This window comes from Dasypus novemcinctus, chromosome 12 (genome assembly GCF_030445035.2).
Source record: "Dasypus novemcinctus isolate mDasNov1 chromosome 12, mDasNov1.1.hap2, whole genome shotgun sequence".
Lineage (NCBI taxonomy): Eukaryota > Metazoa > Chordata > Mammalia > Cingulata > Dasypodidae > Dasypus > Dasypus novemcinctus.
In genome coordinates, this window is record NC_080684.1 from 11,696,166 (window position 1) to 11,714,399 (window position 18,234).

The 18,234-nt window shown below is 36.1% G+C and overlaps 1 protein-coding gene across 1 annotated transcript in view; it reads right to left on the bottom strand.

Moving 5' to 3' along the window:
• Window positions 1–18,234, bottom strand: part of ADAMTS20 (ADAM metallopeptidase with thrombospondin type 1 motif 20) — a 216,025-nt gene that overhangs the window by 124,220 nt on the left and 73,571 nt on the right. The window contains exons 6-13 of the mRNA XM_058307840.2: window positions 17,831–17,955; window positions 14,553–14,593; window positions 11,882–11,987; window positions 9,941–10,087; window positions 8,047–8,188; window positions 6,335–6,439; window positions 1,426–1,571; window positions 34–215 (exon numbers count right to left, since the gene is read on the bottom strand). Of these exons, the coding sequence (XP_058163823.1) occupies window positions 34–215; window positions 1,426–1,571; window positions 6,335–6,439; window positions 8,047–8,188; window positions 9,941–10,087; window positions 11,882–11,987; window positions 14,553–14,593; window positions 17,831–17,955 (994 nt within the window). The remainder of the gene's footprint in view (window positions 1–33; window positions 216–1,425; window positions 1,572–6,334; window positions 6,440–8,046; window positions 8,189–9,940; window positions 10,088–11,881; window positions 11,988–14,552; window positions 14,594–17,830; window positions 17,956–18,234) is intronic.

Below are 18,234 nucleotides of genomic sequence, written 5' to 3' on the forward strand. Positions count from 1 at the left end.
TTTTTACATCTAAGCAATATTCTAATTACTTACTCCCACTGTACTTTGGAAGCCACCTCACATTGGGGGAAAGACCATTGATGTTGAAATGTTTACCATCAAAATCAGAACACTGCTTCTCTCGAAAGTCTTGCTTGCCTTTTGGACATGAATCAGTATTACATGAGCGAAATTTCATCCTGCGGCCAACACAGTACTTTCCTCCGTTTCTTGGCCTAGTCAAATTCATTACATTTTAAAGCACATCAGTATAATATTATTTCTGCCGTGTACTTCTCTAACTGTTCCATTTTCTTCCAGGATCTGGAAAACCACTGATATATCCCACTGACACTTTCCTGACTTTAGCAGAAGCATGTACTAGAGATTAAACAATTCTATAAAAATATCCACCTTAGGGTAGAAAATGCACCCTGCAGCCCAGAGATGACATCTTATTCTTGACTAGGATAACAAAGAACTAACTAATGTTGGGCATTTATTTTAAAACTTCAAAAAGGGTTTGCTCAATTTTTGGAAAAGGAAAGACATGTAATAAAGGAAGATGATAATGAAAAACCACAATATCATGTTTTAAAAAAAGATCTATATGCATATTGGATATCCTACTTATCACTCGGGTTCTAGAGGCTCATGGTATCAATCGATTGCCAGCTCTACTTCAATTGAGGCTGATAAAAACTCTGTTTATCAGAATTTTTGGCATATAACAACTTTTAGCTATTCTAAAATTCACAAGAACTAAGTCAGAGTTTATTCAGAATATGTCACACTTCTGTATTTAAAACTCTTGTTAATAAGATTTTCAATACTTGAGGATGTCATATTGCTTACCAACTTATATATCATATACAAGAGAAACACTATTTAAAAATCTTTATGGAACCTCTAAGTTCTTTTAAATAGTTTCACGAGGGGGAGATAAGCTTCAGTACTCATTCAGCTAAAGAGAATGATGCATCTATAACATGAGAAGCAAAGAAAGAAAATATGACATGTCAAATTACTGAAAACATTAAAAAGAGAGGTAAAAGCTGACTTAAAGGGAATATTATTTAACCATGCTTTGTTCAGGAGACCCAAACATTGATGAAAGGAGTCAGGTCTTTCATTAGAAACACAGAAAATCTGAAAATACTATTATATTGTCATTCATATTTATAAGTATTTCTCAAATTTAGACTAAATCAGAAACCAAAAAAAGAAAAAGGCTCCTGTCTCAAATCAGATTCTAAAATTGATTTTAATTTTTTAAAGATCTGAATCTACCAAGACATAAAGTAATATGGCTTAAAGTATTCCACAAGTTTTCTGAATCTCAGAAACTTACAGACTGACCTCCAGTTTTAGAAGTGAATGAAACTGATGTTTACTTTCTGGTGTCTTGAGATAATCTTAATTTACAGTGACATAAAAAAGACCTACTCAGGGCGATTACAGAGCCTGGCTGTGCTTTTGATTCCACCTCCACATGTTCGTGAGCAAGAGCTAGAAGGTCCCCAGGGTCCCCATTCACCATCCACAGGCCGTGATTCCATCTCTTTGTTTACACAAAGTCCATGGCGGCAATGCTGTAACAATAACAAACACAGAAAGATTAGCATAAATGAGTAATGCATATCTAATTAGAACATTGCCTTAATTACAACAGCAGCATCAAGATAGATTTAAGAAATAAATGAATACAACTCAAAGCAAAAATGGTATTAACTCAGAAATGCTATTACATTTGAATCCTCTTTATGAACATTTCCTGAGTATCTATGGAGTAACTGTAAGATGTGTGGAATGCAAAAAGAGTGTGATATTGTCCTTGCCTTTGAGATTGAGAGCCTCACTGGAGTGGGAAGCCCTACAAGGTGGGGGGAAATTGGAAGGTATAACGAAAAGTAATATTTTTTAAAAAGAAGCTAACAAATATTAGGTTAATACTGTACATACTTATACCTCTATTTTTTATTCAAAGATTCATTCTCCCACTCCCTTAGCTAACTTTCTGCTCTACCTCATCCAAAGTCTCATAAATGATGACCTTGTTTCTGACATCATGAAGAAAATGGAAGCTTACAGAACATGTCCACTATCTCCCACCACCCCTTCTGCCCAACTAACAGTATCTGCACCCAAGTCCTCAGTTCCCTGCCTATTAATATACATGAAAAATCCACGATCCTATCCAAAGCCAACCCCCACTTGTGCAACTGACTGCATTCCATCTCACTGCTCAAAACACCACTCCAGCATCCCTCTCCTACATCATCTCTCCTCTTCTTTTCCTCTCCTCCATCAGCATTCCCTTCTCCTCTACAGGACTGCTATTCAGAAATGTGGTCCATGCACTGATGCCAGGCTGTGAAGTATTTGTTACCAGTCCGGGAGGAGGTAATACAGAAATGGAGAATAAGCACTTAGAAATTTATAGAATTTGACAGTAATTTTATGCCTAGTAAACATAATAATTTTGTTTATATTTTAATATTTTCCCCATTTCATTTCTTAGTAAATCATTTTTATTGTTTTATACAAATGCACTGGAAATGATTGGGAATAAAAAGGAAAAACTGGCACTTCACTATAAATAGCTGAAAAATACTCCACTAGACCACTCTCTTTAACATAAAAATAGACTGTTATTTCTCCTATGTAAAAAGCAAAACCCCAAAACTTTTCTTAGACCTCATTTTCCTCACCACTTACTGCCCTTTCTCATTGAAAGAGTTGTCTGTGCTCATTGTCTAACTCTCTCCATCTATTCTCTCCTAATCCCACCCCAACCACACTTTTACCACCATCCCTCCATGAATCTGCTCTGGTAGAGAGTACCATTGGCCTCCAGAATGCTATGAGCCATGGCCAATTTTTCAGGCCCAATCTCCTTGACTTATCGGCAGCACATGACAGTTGATCACTCTTCCTCTTTGGCATTTTCTTTCCTTTGCTTCCAAGGCTCCACTGATACTTGATTTTCTTCTTTAATGGTTGCTCTTTCTCAGGTTCCTTTGACAGTTCTTCCTCTTCTTTATGACCTCTTAATGTTGAATGCCCACAGGCTCAGATATTGGTACTTCATTCTTCTCCATCAGCACTCACTTCCTTGATGGTCTACCACTTGACTTTAAACACCATCCATAATGCCAATAGCTGGCAGATGTGTGTCTCCCATCCCATTCTCTCTTCTGAACTCCACCCTGCTTACTCACCTTCACTTGAATATCTAGGAGACATTTCAAACTTAACATGCACAAACTGAACTCCTGCCATTCCCCCCTCAAAACCTGCTCCTCCTAAAGTCTTCTAAATAGATCAGGCTGAAATCAGAGAGACACCCTTTTCTCTTCTTCCTCTAACATTCCATATCAAATTTATCAGTAAATGCTTTAGTTCCCTCAAAAATATCAAAAAATTGACTTTCAATCATCATCCCTACTGCTACACAATGGTTTGCACTACCCTCATCTCTTAGGTCTACTGCAACAATAACTTCTTAAGTGGAGTTCCTCTGTTCCTACCCAACCCCCTTCATGGTCCAGCCTCAACACAGTTGCCAAAATAATCCTTTTAAAAACTAAGTCAAATCACATTGCTCCTCTGTTCAACTCCTTCAATTATTTCACTTTCAGTAAATGCAAAATAGTCACAATGGCCTGCACGGTCTTACAACACATTCCTCCAGCTGCTTCCTCCAAATCTCTCTCTATACTCCACAATGCCTAACCATCCCAGGCATACTCCAGGAGCTCAGGTTAGGGGTTCAGCTGATCCCTCTGCCTGCAGTGAACTTCCACCAGATATCCTCATAGCTAACTCCCTCACATCCTTCAAGACTCAGCTCATGACATCTTCCCATGTGGTCTGCTCTGACCACCGTATTTTAAATTGCAATCCTTCCTATTCCATAACCATCAAGCTCTCAAACCTTTTAAATGTTCATTTTTTTCTTATCCACAGCACTTACTAGGTTCATGGTACTATTATATTATTGTTTGTAATAGTCCAGCCTCTCCCTAGAATGTAAGTGCCTTGATGGTCTGTTGTTCATCTAAAATGAATGAATCCTGTAACCAAGCTCTTCACCAGGAAAATTTTTTTTTCCTCAATTAGAACAAATTATTAAATATGAAGAAGCCACATTAGAAATGAACAAAAAAATCAAAATAGAATGCACTATGTGCATACTGTGGATATCTTCCAGAAATAATTCCAAAAATTCTCCTCTTTCTTATAATGACTAAGATCAGAGCATGAAAGAGATAGAATGGAGGAAAGTATAAGGACCTAATCATATGCTTCTTTGTTATATTATTTACCATATAATGAAATTAATTCATCATCAGATGGGTTCATCATGAGTTCACCTAAATGGATTTACTACCAAAAGCATTTAATATACAGCCTCACTTGTAAGATGGTCACAAAATAAAGGGACTAGGAATGAGTGTTAAGGCAAAATTCTAGGATATATGATCATACTAAATGTCCCTTGAATGTATGGTTCATATGATATTGAATATGGCTAATACAGAGAAGTTTGCTTTGCCTTCATTTAACAAAAATGGAATTTATATCCCCATGTTGGCTACCCCATATGCCACTTCTCCTTTTAACCTGTACTAGCCTGATAACCAGTTGCAGTATCTCATCACATTTGCCTTGAATCCCAACAAATCCACTGTACCAAAAAATCTCATGGGGACACACTCAAATGGCCAATAGCCACTTGAAAAGACACTCAGGATTGATCATCAGGGAAATGGTAATTAAACCAAAGTGAGATACCATTATATACCTTCTAGAACGGCTGAAATTTTCTTAAAAGGCTAACAATATAAAAACACGTACAGAGCAACTGGAATTTTCATAATTTCCTGGTGGGCCTAAAATGGTTCAAGTACTTTGTAAAACTGTCAGTTTCCTACAAAGTTAAACATAGACCTACACTATGATTCGGTAACCCCACACCTAGGTATTTACAAAGAGAAATGAAAATATATGGTCACAAGAAGACTTGTACCAGAATGTTTATAGCAGCTTTATTTGTAACAGCCAAAACTTGGAAATTATCCAAATGTTTGTCAAAGGAGATTGGATAAACTAATTATGATATATTCATACAATTGATTCACATTGTAATAGAATGAAATTAACTACTGATTACATAAAAACATGGATGAGTTGTTCATTTATTGAACAAAAGAAGCCATATCAAAAAAAGAGAGAGAGGGAATACAATGCATGTTTTCATTTATATTAAGGGCAAGAACAGAAAAACTAATATATGGAGATAGAAATTAGAAGAGGAGTTACCTCTGGAAAGAAGGGGCAAGAAGAGATTGTCAATAGTGATGGAGATGTTCTAATCTTATGGTATTGGCTACATGTATATATACATTTGTTAAAACACACTGGGCTACACTAAGATCAATGCATTTTACTCATATACCTCAATTTAAAAAATTCATGTTTATTCCCCAGATTTAGATGGCTCAATAAATTACTACATATACTATAGCTCTGATGTTTGCAAATGCATCCTTCACTACTTTTGCCACGTGCAATCACCCTTGCAGGCCCATGGCATATAGTAACATGAAAATTTGCTAAGGCTTGTACATAGGTAAGGTCAAAGACTAGATATGGCCCAAGTGAGTATCTTTGGAGCAAACAATGCATCTTCTGGCTAATAGGCAGGTATCAACAGAACAGCCCTGGCACTTCAAAGAGGTTAGGTCAAAAGAATTCAACTTCCTCCTGGAGCACAGCCTGACTTCGTCCCCACGTTTAACACAGTTTATTATCATGATCGGCCTGATCATCCTTCAACTGTTTTGGCAGATTTAGATAAGGTCATGATTAATGTTAGAATGGTCACTACAAAGTACGGTATGCAGTTTATTTCAGGGGCATAATTTATTTTAATATGTTTAGAACCAATAGTGATCTGAAGAAACCACTTAAATTTTTCAGTTAATTTTAACTGAATTTTATGGGAGAAACCATATGCAATGCTGGAATCGGGGGGATGTGCCAAAATATTAGGACCTTTATTTCTGTACTTATTTTTAATGGCAAGGATATAAATATGCTTAGATAATTATATAGCCATGTCATTATTTATATGATCATTTATTTATTGCTTTAATAGTCATCTGCTCTATCTGGAAAAAGAGAGTAAAATTAAAGTTAATGTACTTCATCAACCAAACATGCCAAGGAAATTAATTCAACTAGAGGAACCAAAGTTGACAGTAAATAATGAAGAGAGTGCCAAAAATGCAGAGTAACCACATCCTTGGATAACGTGTTGCTACCAGACTCACCCTTCGAGGAAACCTACCATCCCAGGCCCACAGCTGGTTCCATCTGCCAGGGGCATGTGCTGGGTGCGACAGCCCTTGTGCAGCCCCTCCGCGCTCGTGCACCACAGACGCCGGCACTGCTTCTGCAGGGTAGCAAAAGGCAAGGAAGCAAGAGAAGAGCTAAAGCACACCGCCCTCATCAGGTCACTGCACTGTACCAGGTCATAAACTTATACTGGACATTCCCTGAGTTCACAGTCATATCTGGAAATAATCTGTAAAAATCGCTACTAAATAATGAAAGTCGTTTTTTTCTCTAAAAACACACAATGGCAATATTTAGGGCTTTTTCTTTTAAGCTTTAGATATTTATTCATACATCGAACAATGGGAGAAATGAACTGGAGTGGAAAAATTCAAAATTACGTAAGGCCTTTTTTCCGCCTTAAAAGATATTTTTCTAAAGGACTTTTTGTTGTGAAATGATATTCACATGGCTTTCCAAAAGCCCCTTTTGACCCAGCGGTGGAATGTATGAATAATGTGCATAGAAATACTGTAGAATGTAGAAGGAAGTTTCCTAGTTTATGAATTTAATGCTTACTTTCAACTTTTGAAGAAAGGGGTCTGGAGCTTTCACAATGAAATGAAAATCCACAGAAGCTTAGAGGAGCTATGCCCAAGATAATTCCTTTCTTCTTCTGAATTTAAAATTAAAGTTTATTTAGTGTCCAGATCAAGTAGGAAAGAAGTATATCTTTCATAATGAGAAATTAAAGTAAATATCTCCCCCCACCATAGTGGATGTTTTAAGGTTTTAAGGACGATATTCATTATGGGGAATACACTCTGCCTGTCTCAGCACTGACTGTCAAATGACTGTAATCCATCCATTCATTCACTCAGCAAACATTTGTTCTATGGCACCTACTATGTGGTATATATTACACTGTGTGCTAGGGCGCTATCTTTTTAAACGAACACATCAGGCTGCATTCCTAGCCCCTTGAACTTCACAATCTAGAGCTTCCTAAGAATTCAGGAAAGGTTTGTACAGGAATGAAGAAAATGGAGTGACTACTCTGTTAGGAAAAGTAAGTCACAGACGTACCAAATGAGTGATATTTATTCTGAGCTAAATCACAATTTACCCCAAAAGAAAACAAAATCATGACTACAGCCCTAGCACAAGTGTTAAATCAGCTATTCCAGTAGAAATTACAAGTATCTAATCTATGAAAAATTCTCAAAATAAATTAGAAAGTAATAGCTTAATGAAAACTAAGTAACATGCCCCAAATTTCATTCTCTTGGATCCAAATCCACTGAAAGAATATGTCACCAATTAAATTCCTAGGACCTTTAAAACAACTCAACATCAAAATGTCAGCATTCCTCACTCTCCACCCCTACCCCCAATATATCACTTGAAAATATATAATTGAATAATTTTAGTTGATTTTCAAATTATATAATCTCTGGACCTCTGTTTTCTAAGTGAAAATTCTTCTTAGATTTTGTGAGAGTTAAAAATAGTTTTCTAAGTATCTTAACACAGTGCCTGGCACATAAGAAGTACTCAATGAATTTGTCTCTTTTAGCTCTTTTCAAACAAACACCTAATTTTTCTGAAACTTAAAATCTCTGAAGATATATTTAGTTCCTTGCAAGAAAATAAAGGCACATTTTGAAATATAGTCTACCTGTAACTTTGTGGTAAATTTCAAACAAAAAGACGGAACTTCCTTACCAAATAGGGGCACACTTGGGATCCAGGACCAAACGTAAGTTCACACTGTTTGTTTCCATCATATGTTAATCCAGGAAGTTGTGAGGAGAGAGCATATGTTCTGCCATTTGGTTTGTCAAGAAGGCATTCCCCATGACCAGTACTGTAAAAATGACAGAAAATAAAAATTGTGAATACAATAGTGGATGCATTTCCGTGTAATATTTTATCCCATTTTCTGAAGTTTTGCACTCTCAGAGTATCAGTATTTTTTTCATAATTTAAAAACCAACTCATATCAAAGTCAGTATAATAATGTTCCTTTCTACACATAATAACATCACCACACTTTAAAATGTTATATATATATATAGCTTTATCTCACTTGATCCCCACAAACATTTTTGAAGGTTGCAATGTTTTTTAAAAAAGGTAAAAATAATGACAAATAATAAACATAACTTCATCAGAATATAATTTATGAAACATACATTCATGTGCTAATGACACTACACTTTTGGTCAACTTTGCTATATAATAATAATATATTTTATACAGTATCCCAACTGTCACAATGTTCTAAAAATAAAAATAAGTTTTTCAATCACTTGAGAATATGTATCTTTAGTTCTAAAGGACAACAGCAAGAAAGTAATTTTAAAACATTTCATGTAAAATGGTAATGGTAATATACACCTTATAAGTTGCTATTAGTGTATATGATATAATATATTTAAAGGACTTAGGAAAGTGGTAAATGCAGGGGAAATGTCTATATTTTACTCCTACTTTGTCATGCAATATCCAGTCCACAGAAAACATTATGAAAAGATTCAGCCCTTCCCATTGGGCTAAAAGCAACAATTTGTTCCACCACAAAGATTAAAAGAAAACAAACTTTTAGAAATCTTTTTGGTCAATAAAATGAACATGGAATTTTAAAAATTTCCATTGAAGAGAATCCTAAAATTCTCCCATTACCAGAAAAACACACCTACTAGTATTTTTATCCAATACCTAACTTAACCATTGAATGAAGCTACAATGCAATCATATACTAATCAGCCACTGTGTATTAAGTTCCCCTACGAGGATAAATAATCACTGCTGATTACAATTATAGGGTACATTTATAAACATATGTTCCAATCACATTTTTATTTATTTCCATAGTATTCATAAAAACAGCAGTTAACTAGAAACTGCTAATATTGTTAAATTGGCAATTAGAATATGTGGTAGAAGAAACAACACAATACTGCATTTATACAAAAATACCTCAAAGGGCTTAGGCTTGCCTTTCTGATAAGTTTTAGTGACAAAATCACAAGTTTAGGATAAAATCACCATTTGGCAAAGAGAGGTTTGAAGCACAGACCCCTGGAGGGAGGTGGACAGACAGGAGGAGAGACCAGGACTTCCTCCTCCTCTTTGCAGAGCTGGGAAGAACCTCCAAGAGGGTATAAACCCAGAGAACCTCCAGCCCTGGGGTTTCAGAAGCCAGTTGGATAATTCACAATTGACTTCAGCCCTTCAGAGATACCTCCAACATGAGCCACTCAAACTCCTCTTGAAATACTACCTAGTAGCTTCGGACATTTTCACAACCACACAAGGAAGCTGTGATTCCCATTAAGTCTCTCCCCAAAACAACTTTGTATCACAATGAAGGGTCCAAATAAAAAAGTGATACCTAGGTCTAAGTTGCCACAAAAAAGAGACTGTTTTATAATCATCATAATTTGTATATAATAACTCTTTCCTTATTTTTAAACAATTTGTACAGTGAAAGTGAGCTTGACTATAAACATAAATATAAACTAAACATAAATTAAAACACTTTACAGATACATACAATTTCATAATTTAATAAATGTTTAACACCTTAACTAAAGTAACATATACTTGAACTTACTCTAGGAATTCCGTGATGTATTTCTGACTACATTTTGACCAGGTCCAAGGATTTGTCTGATAATTTAAAGTTGGGGCCATTACATGATACTGATGTTTAATTCCAGCTTCCTTACATTTAAAACTATCATCATGTGGAACATTAAATCTAAAAATAAAGATAAACACTTCAAAACAGAATCGCAAAATGATTTCAGAGCATTAAACAAATCCCCTATATTTGTATTACAATATAACATATAGATAAATCCAGTTAAATTGGAATTTGTGTTCTCCCTTTTTCCTTAAAGTATTATGAAACTAGGCTTACCTTCATGAATAGGAGCTGAGAAATGCTAGATTATAACCTTTGATGAGTAGCATAGTTTATTGAGGCAAATATGAGCCTAAACAATTAAAACATTTGGATTCTGGCTCACCACATCACAATGTAACATAGCATTCACATAAAAATGCTTCCAACTCTCAACACGCATATCCTAGGAGATGCATGTGGACAGAGGTATTACTCTAAAATCTAGAACACTGACTATTGCTACGGTATCAAAAGGACTTCTCTAATCCCTAATTTCATCTCACTCTGGAGTATCCATTTATTTTAAATGAAACAGTCTAAATATTGCTTCTTTTCTATAATCAATAAGTGATTATTCATAAAACTGGAATAACAGAAGCATTCCTAAATGGCAGCCAAATATTCAAAACAAGAAAAGTGATATTAAATAATCGCCTGGTCAACAACAGATACATTCATTCTTTTGAGAACCCAGGTAGAGACCCAAGTTTAAAAGAAACCACCAGGCCTTGGCCTGCTGAAATTTGTATTTAAACAGTCTTTCATTTCAGCTCCTTACCCACAGAGATAATGAAAGACCTTCTCAGGAAGTAAGTGTCTAAGACAGTACATCTGTGCAAGAACAAGTAGTCTTCTACTAGTTAGCAGTCTTGGAAACCAGCAAATAGGGCTTCCAAAATGTTGCTGCAATGCTCTACAGTCCTTGGACATTCTCTTGATCCTATTCCCTCACCTCAACAAGGAACTTTAAAAATGGAATTATGTAGCTTGTTGATGATCATGAAGAGGCACTATTTTACTAAAAAGCATCTCCACTTCAAATTACTACACCTGTCTGTTCCAACGTCCCTCCAGGCCAGGTAAGGAAAATGTGGCCAAACTGAGAGAGGTACCTCTAGCCTCAATTCCTTTTAGCAGATAACAAAAGTAAACAAACAAAAATGGAATTTTGGGCCCACATTGAAATCATTTTTTAGAGGATGAGTTTGAAGCAGATTTCTGACTTTTCACGGGAGCCCTGAGAACATCATCATAGGAAACCACAACTTCCATTCTTAGAGCAAAGAAAGCCAGCAGAACTTTTTGTAATGCAGTATCAGATAGGAGAATCCCAAATTTTTATGGGGGATAAACTAAAAACTAAAAGAAAAACAAAATACAAAAGAACAAAAAGCCCCACAACATTCAACTAATAAACAAGAACTCTCCATGGGCTATATCCTCTCCTGGGACTTTGGACTATAAGAACAGGAAATGACTTGGAATTATAAATATTTGTTGTGAGTTACCCAGTGCCAAGAGTCCCCACAGGCCCTCCCACAACATGGCAGAGGACAGCACCTGGTCATGTACAGGCTAACAAGGATAGGGGCCAGAAGCGCTTATCATCTGCTCCAATACGGTAAGTGAAATAAAGGAATTCCCAAGTTCTAGGTCTTCTGCTTACTCTGTTGATGGGTGCAGGCTGTCTGACCTAACATAGATCACCAAAGAGTCAGAGTTAGCAATTAAGGGATGAAAATTTTACTAGAACTTTTTTAAAAGTTTTCAAAATTTTTTGTAGTGACTCCACTGAAGGTGGAATTTTAGGCTCTCTGTGCAATGATAAATAGAAGGCACATTATTGAGGTGACAGAAGATACTTACACATGGCCAAGCTCGTGGGCTATAGTGAAGGCAGCACTGAGTCCATTTTCCTCACTAATAGAGCAGCTCCGTAAAGGATCGCACAGGGTACCTAATTCTGCTAAACCTGAAAAATTTCACATTTGTATTTATTCAAAATGGGAAATAATACCCAAATCATAAAGAATTAAATTTTAAAGTATTTATCACTGGCATTACTACTTAGCAATGAATTCAGAGTTGGCCCTCAATATTGATGAGTGTTTAAAAAGAGAAAAAAAGGAATGGAATGATTTGACTGCAGTTGAACTATTTTTAGCAAATTCTTGGATTTTTTTTTTCATTCAAAAAAAAATCCAAAACTATGGAGTGAGCAAACAATTTAAGAGAAGAGAGGAAATGGACAAGAATATTTGTTACAGGAAGGATAAAGTGTTGGGCCACATTAACATAGTCAGTAGGAAAGGCCAAGAACATTTTAATAGAAAAACTAATAAGAGAAGAAAATAACACATAAGGCTACAAATTGACAATTTTTTAAGTTTTTAAAGTTTTGCAGCTGTATACAAATATTCAATTATCACGTGATAACTAAATGTGTTAAGTGCTTAGAATAGCTTAGTTCAGAAACACTACATATGTTAAATATGACTGTGATATAAGAATTATTGTCACCACTTAATAATTGTATAACTCTTCAGCAATGGGAAATGTATTATATACCAGGAACTATGCTCTCTTAAAGAAAGAATATGCTGCCAACAGATGAAGGTTGTATGAACTGGCTCAACACTAAACACAGTAAAAATTACAATTTATAGAGACCACTGAAGATAATATATAATAATATAGAATGAGAAATTCAAAATAAATGTTCTTTAAAATCATCTCTCTTCCATCAACTAAGTTAGTATTACATTTATTTTTTAGTTTAACATAATATCATCGCTTTTTGTTATTGCTGTCTGTCCATTCAAGAGGACTTTTTCATATATGGAATAACCAGTTCCTTACTCTAAAATTTTTGCATTTAGAAATTTCTTAATATAGAATACATACAACTGTGTTAGCTACTTTGTTTTAGCTCTCTCGCCCCCATATTCTCATTTTAAAAAGGGACATTTTCTGTTAGATAATTTTGTTCTGCTTTAAGAGAAGGAAAGTGAAATTGAAGAATGACAAAGGCTGAATAAAGTTCAAAGCCTATGAATTCATTAGCCAAAACTGTAAAAAAAAAAAAAAAAAAAAAAAAGCAAAGTTTTGCCCTCTTCCTGGTCCCAGTGCAAAAAGGCCTTGATTGAGTAAAGACCCCCCCAAAATAGCTTTTTCTTAGTTAGAGTCAAGCCCCGAAGCAAAGAAAATACACACACAGAAAAAAAAGGAATTATTTAACAGTCCTCTATAGAAAGCCTGAGGGAACTGTTCTTCTAAAAATTGTAAAATTCTTGCTTGTATGTGCATTTTTTAGTCAATTCCCATCTTATTTTATATTTCTACAGCCTCTTCAGAATAAGCTAAAGTTGAACACTTGAAGAACATTGCTCTGAGCAATATGGGGAGTGTTCTCATCCAGTCAGTTGGAGGTCTTAAAAGCTAGAATTGAAAATTTCAGAGGTCAGAAAAGGAATTCTCACTCAACTTCAGCACTGGTTCTTGCCTGAATTTCCAGTCAAACAGCTTTCCCTTGTGAATTTGAACTAACAAATTCAACCTCATCTTGGGAGTCTCCAGCTTACTGCCTGCCCTGTGGAGTATGTTTATGGACTTGCCAGCCTCCATGGCTGGATGAGCTAATTCCTCTTACTAAAGCTCTTAACATATATAATTCCACATTGGTTCTGTCTCTCTGGAGAACCCTGACCAAAAGAGATTTCTGGTGATAAGGACACAAGAGAAAGGAATGCTTATATTCTAATGACGGAGGCTTAAATTAGTACAATCTCTTCAGAAACTGGTATATTTTATAAAGTCTAACATTAGCACATTTAATGTTATAGCAAATTCGAATCTAGGACTATAACTCTTACAGCAAAGTTCAGAGTAGAAGAAAACCGGAATCAGCCCAAATACCCACTGATAGAACATAGATATGCAAACTGTGGATGGAATGTTATAAAGCAGTGAAAACATATTAACTACAACTACAAAGCTCAAAAAGAAACAAAACCAAACAATTTCTTGTTTAGGAACTCATGCAAAGGGAATAAAACTACTTTTCAAAAGATGGAAGGAACTGGCAAATACAAAATTCAGGGTATTGGCTACCTCTTGGAAAAAAGCAGGGATACAGAATAAGGACGTGAGCACAGGTCATACAACAGTATTGTTAAAGTTTTAGGTCTTTAATCTGGCAGTGGATCCATGACTATTCATTTTATTATTTTGCTTGAAATCTTCATACAGATTACATATACATATATAATGTTGCATGGATCAAATATTGTATAATAAATCATCTTTCATTAAGTATGTCAAACTGCACAGCATCTGATATTTATGATTAACAAATATTAGCCCTTATGTTGTAATATTTAGAGAAGCAGGCTCAAATAATAGTGACAACTCTAATCATAAATCAAGACAACTAATCAAAGTGATTAAAATGTAAAATGAAAGGAAAGCAGCCTAAAATTATTTTAAATAATTCAATAAACAATGATATAAGCTATGTTTAATTTACAAAATAACTTACCTAATGTGTCACATTTCTCTCTGGTTCCACAAATGTCTTCCCTTAAAACAAAAGATTTTGAAGAATTTTCAAAAAAAAATTTTCCAGTATGTCAAATCAAAGATAAAGAAGCTTTAACTATGACATGTCTATGACCACAAAACAACATCCAAAATCAAGTTCTTAAGGTCTCAATAAGTGTAAAGCTAGAGTAATGCACCATTTGTGCATTTGAATAAGCAATAGTGTTATTATAGAAGTGACTGTGTAAATGGTTGGAAGCTTTACTCAAGTTCAATGAAAAGTTTACTAGGTGTATTAAACATCTCTCTGCTATTACTTACACAGTATATTCAATAAAATGTACCATTTTCTTGATGATTCAGTGTCATTATGAGCTTCCACTATTATTTTCTGTGGCAAAATAATGATGTCCTCAGATGCCAAGTTGTTTAAGTTTGTTTGCTTCTGCATTACTTAGTCCCTGACCATTCAATACGATGGTCCTCTGTCTCTTTCTTTGTGGTCTCCTCTGATGGCCTTTAACTGCTCCCAAACTTAACCTCTTATCTTCCACATCTGCTGCTTGGCCTCTAATTAAAATCCAGGGCAGAACCAAAGACTGATGATGCAGGACTGTTAATATAACTAAGTCAACTCTATTTTCATTTTTAAAAGAGATAAAATACATGACCTACATGTCAGCAAACTTACAGGGGCTAAAGTGTTTTGTTTAAGGTTTCTAGAAAGCTAAGATTTCTCTGAGTCTGACCCCTAAGTGAAGGATTTAGGTCCACTGGTCAAGCAAAACAAACAAAACTAGCATCTAAATATTATTATAGCATCAGTATTGCTGAACAAAGGTTTGAATTAACAATATAGAGTGGTTCTTGTAAAATGGATAATCTTTTTTACTACAGCAGAAGCTGTTTTCATGAAAATAAATAAGGTTGAGAACAACCCTAGTGAAAGTAGTCTGTAAATTAAGACATGCACTGAGCAGCAAAACAAAGAATGGATAGATTAAAAAGTACAGGGAGTTCAACCAAATAAATCCAAAAGCTCTTCTTTCAATGGGACCGAAAGATCAAGTAAAGAATGTGTAGCAGTTTGACATGGTTATGAATTCCAAAAATACATATTGGATTATGCTTGTAATCTGATCTGTACCTGGGCGTGATTAAGTTATGATTAGGGCATTGGTGGGTGAGGATTCACAGATAAAAGGCATGGCAAAGAACAGAGTTCAGGGTTTCTGATGTTGGAGTTTGATGCTGAGGACTTAAGCTGGAGCCCTGGGAAGTAAGCTCACAGAGGAAAGAGAAGCCAGCCCCAGGAAGGAAGGAACCTTGAACCCAGCGAAAAGCAAGCCCCAGGAACATAGGAACCCAGGAAGCCTGAACCCTCATAGATGCCAGCAGCCATTTTGCTCCAAATAGACTTTGGTGAGGGAAGTAACTTATGCTTTATGGACTGGTATCTGTAAGTTCCTACCCCAAATAAATACCCTTTATAAAAACCAACCAATTTCTGGTATTTTGTATCAGTACTCCTTTGGCCGACTAATACAGAATGAATGAACCTACTCTTGGTTCCACGCCATGTTCATTTCCAGGTTATTTTCCTTGATTCATTCTGTTACTGACATGACAAGGAGATAATTTTGTTTAGGTCATACCAATGCTTTACAACAGGACATTGCTAATCTCCTAGAAACTAAACAGTATTCTGGCCTGAAAAAAAAATGCAGAATGCTTTAACTCAATAGCTTATTTTGCAAATAAAGTTAAACATAGGGGTACGTGGGGGAAAGAAATGGCTCTACAAGCAGTTTTATGTGGCCCAAGTATCAAATGGAAGCATGGAGTGACAGGAGAGATAGGTTAGGGTCAGATCCCATAGGACTGCTGTGCCTTCTTTTTTTTTAGGAGGTAGCAGGAATGAACCAAGGACCCCATACATGGGATGCAGGCACTCAGCTACTGAGCTACATCTGCTACCCAATGAGAGTTGTTTTTTGTGGTTTGCTTTTAGTACCAGTGATCAAACCAGGACCTCATACATGGGAAGCAGGCACTCAATCACTAGCGCTACATATGAGCTCCTGTACCTTTTGGAAAGTTTGAAGTTTCTCCCTCAAGAAGGAGGGATGCGATGAAGAAGAGTTTTGCTTAGGATGAGCATTATCCCTGTTTGACCAAGACTGTTTCAGTTTATGTCTGTTTTTCTGGGTATTTATTAATAGTGCTGTGTTCACTTTCACTTTCAGATGTGTACTGGTTTAGATGATAAATTGTAAGCTGCAGCTACTTCCAATGGTACTCAGGTCACTGGTAATTTGCTTAAGCACCAAGAGTAACAAAAGAAAAAGAAAAAGAGAGAAGAGACAAAGAAAAATAAAGGAAAGTCTGATCTAACTTTCTAATAGTCATTTGTTTTTTGTGTTTTTTAAAGATTTATTTTATTTATTTCTCTCCCCTTCATCCCCCCCTCCATTGTCTGCTCTCTGTCCATTTACTGTGTGTTCCTCTGTGTCCACCTGCTTGTCATGCAGCACCAGGAAACCGTGTAGTTTTTTTTGTTGCATCATCTTGCTGCATCAGCTCTCTGTGTGTGTGGCACCACTCCTGGGTGGGCTGCGTTTTTTTCACACAGGGCGGCACTCCTTGCACATGGGCACCCCTACGTGGGGGACACCCCTGCATGGCACAGCACTCCTTGTGCACGGCAGCACTGCGCATGGGCCAGCTCACCACATGGGTCAGGAGGCCTGGGGTTTGAACCCTGGATCTCCCATGTGGTAGGTGGACACTTTTATCAGTTGAGCCATAACTGCTTCCCATTTATTTTGATACATGTTGAGAACTGAATCATGGCCCCACAAAAGGCATGTTCAAGTCCCAACTTCTGGTCCTATGGCAGTGAAGCAATTTGTAAATAGGACCTTTGAAGATGTTATTAGTTAAGGGGTGCCCAAACTGAAAGAGGATGGGCCTTAATCCTGTGTGGCTGAAGTCCCTATAAGGAAAGGAAACTGAATACAGAAAGAGAAGCTACCAAGAAGAGCCAGAAGCTGGAAGCCAACAGAACCCAGAAGAAAAAGGAGAAGATGACACCCTGAGCGTGGCCATGTGACAGAATATCCAAGGGACCCCAAGACTGTCAGCCAGAAGATGCCAGCCCCAGGGGAAGCAAGCCTGCCAGTTCCTGAAGCCATGAGCCAATAAATTCCTGCTGTTAGGCAGAAAAAACAGGAGAGAAAAGATAAACAATTGCTGTTGATTCTTTTAAGACTCTACCTAGTGATAAGAACAGCCGTATCATGGTGAGAAGGGTGGGCATCCTCAAGAACATTCTGAGTTTGTTGCCATAAGCAAAAGTTGTGTAAAGTGGTAGCTGCATTAAAACTGATGACTGGTCCTTCCTGAAAAAAAAAAATAAGCAATTCAATAACATCAATGTCAAGATGTTAATGGCCTCTATTCCTTCCAAGCTTATCAGCATCAATATCATTTATCACACAGCATTTTCACAGACAATGAAGGGGTGGCATCAACTCTCCCTCATATATATTTACTCAAAAATATTTTAGCAATTCTTAAGACATTAGGATTAAAATTGCACTTTAATTAGATCTTCTCAATGTTATCATCCTAGGATCAAAAACAAACTTTAAAAATTTACCGTATTTTAAATCTTTCAA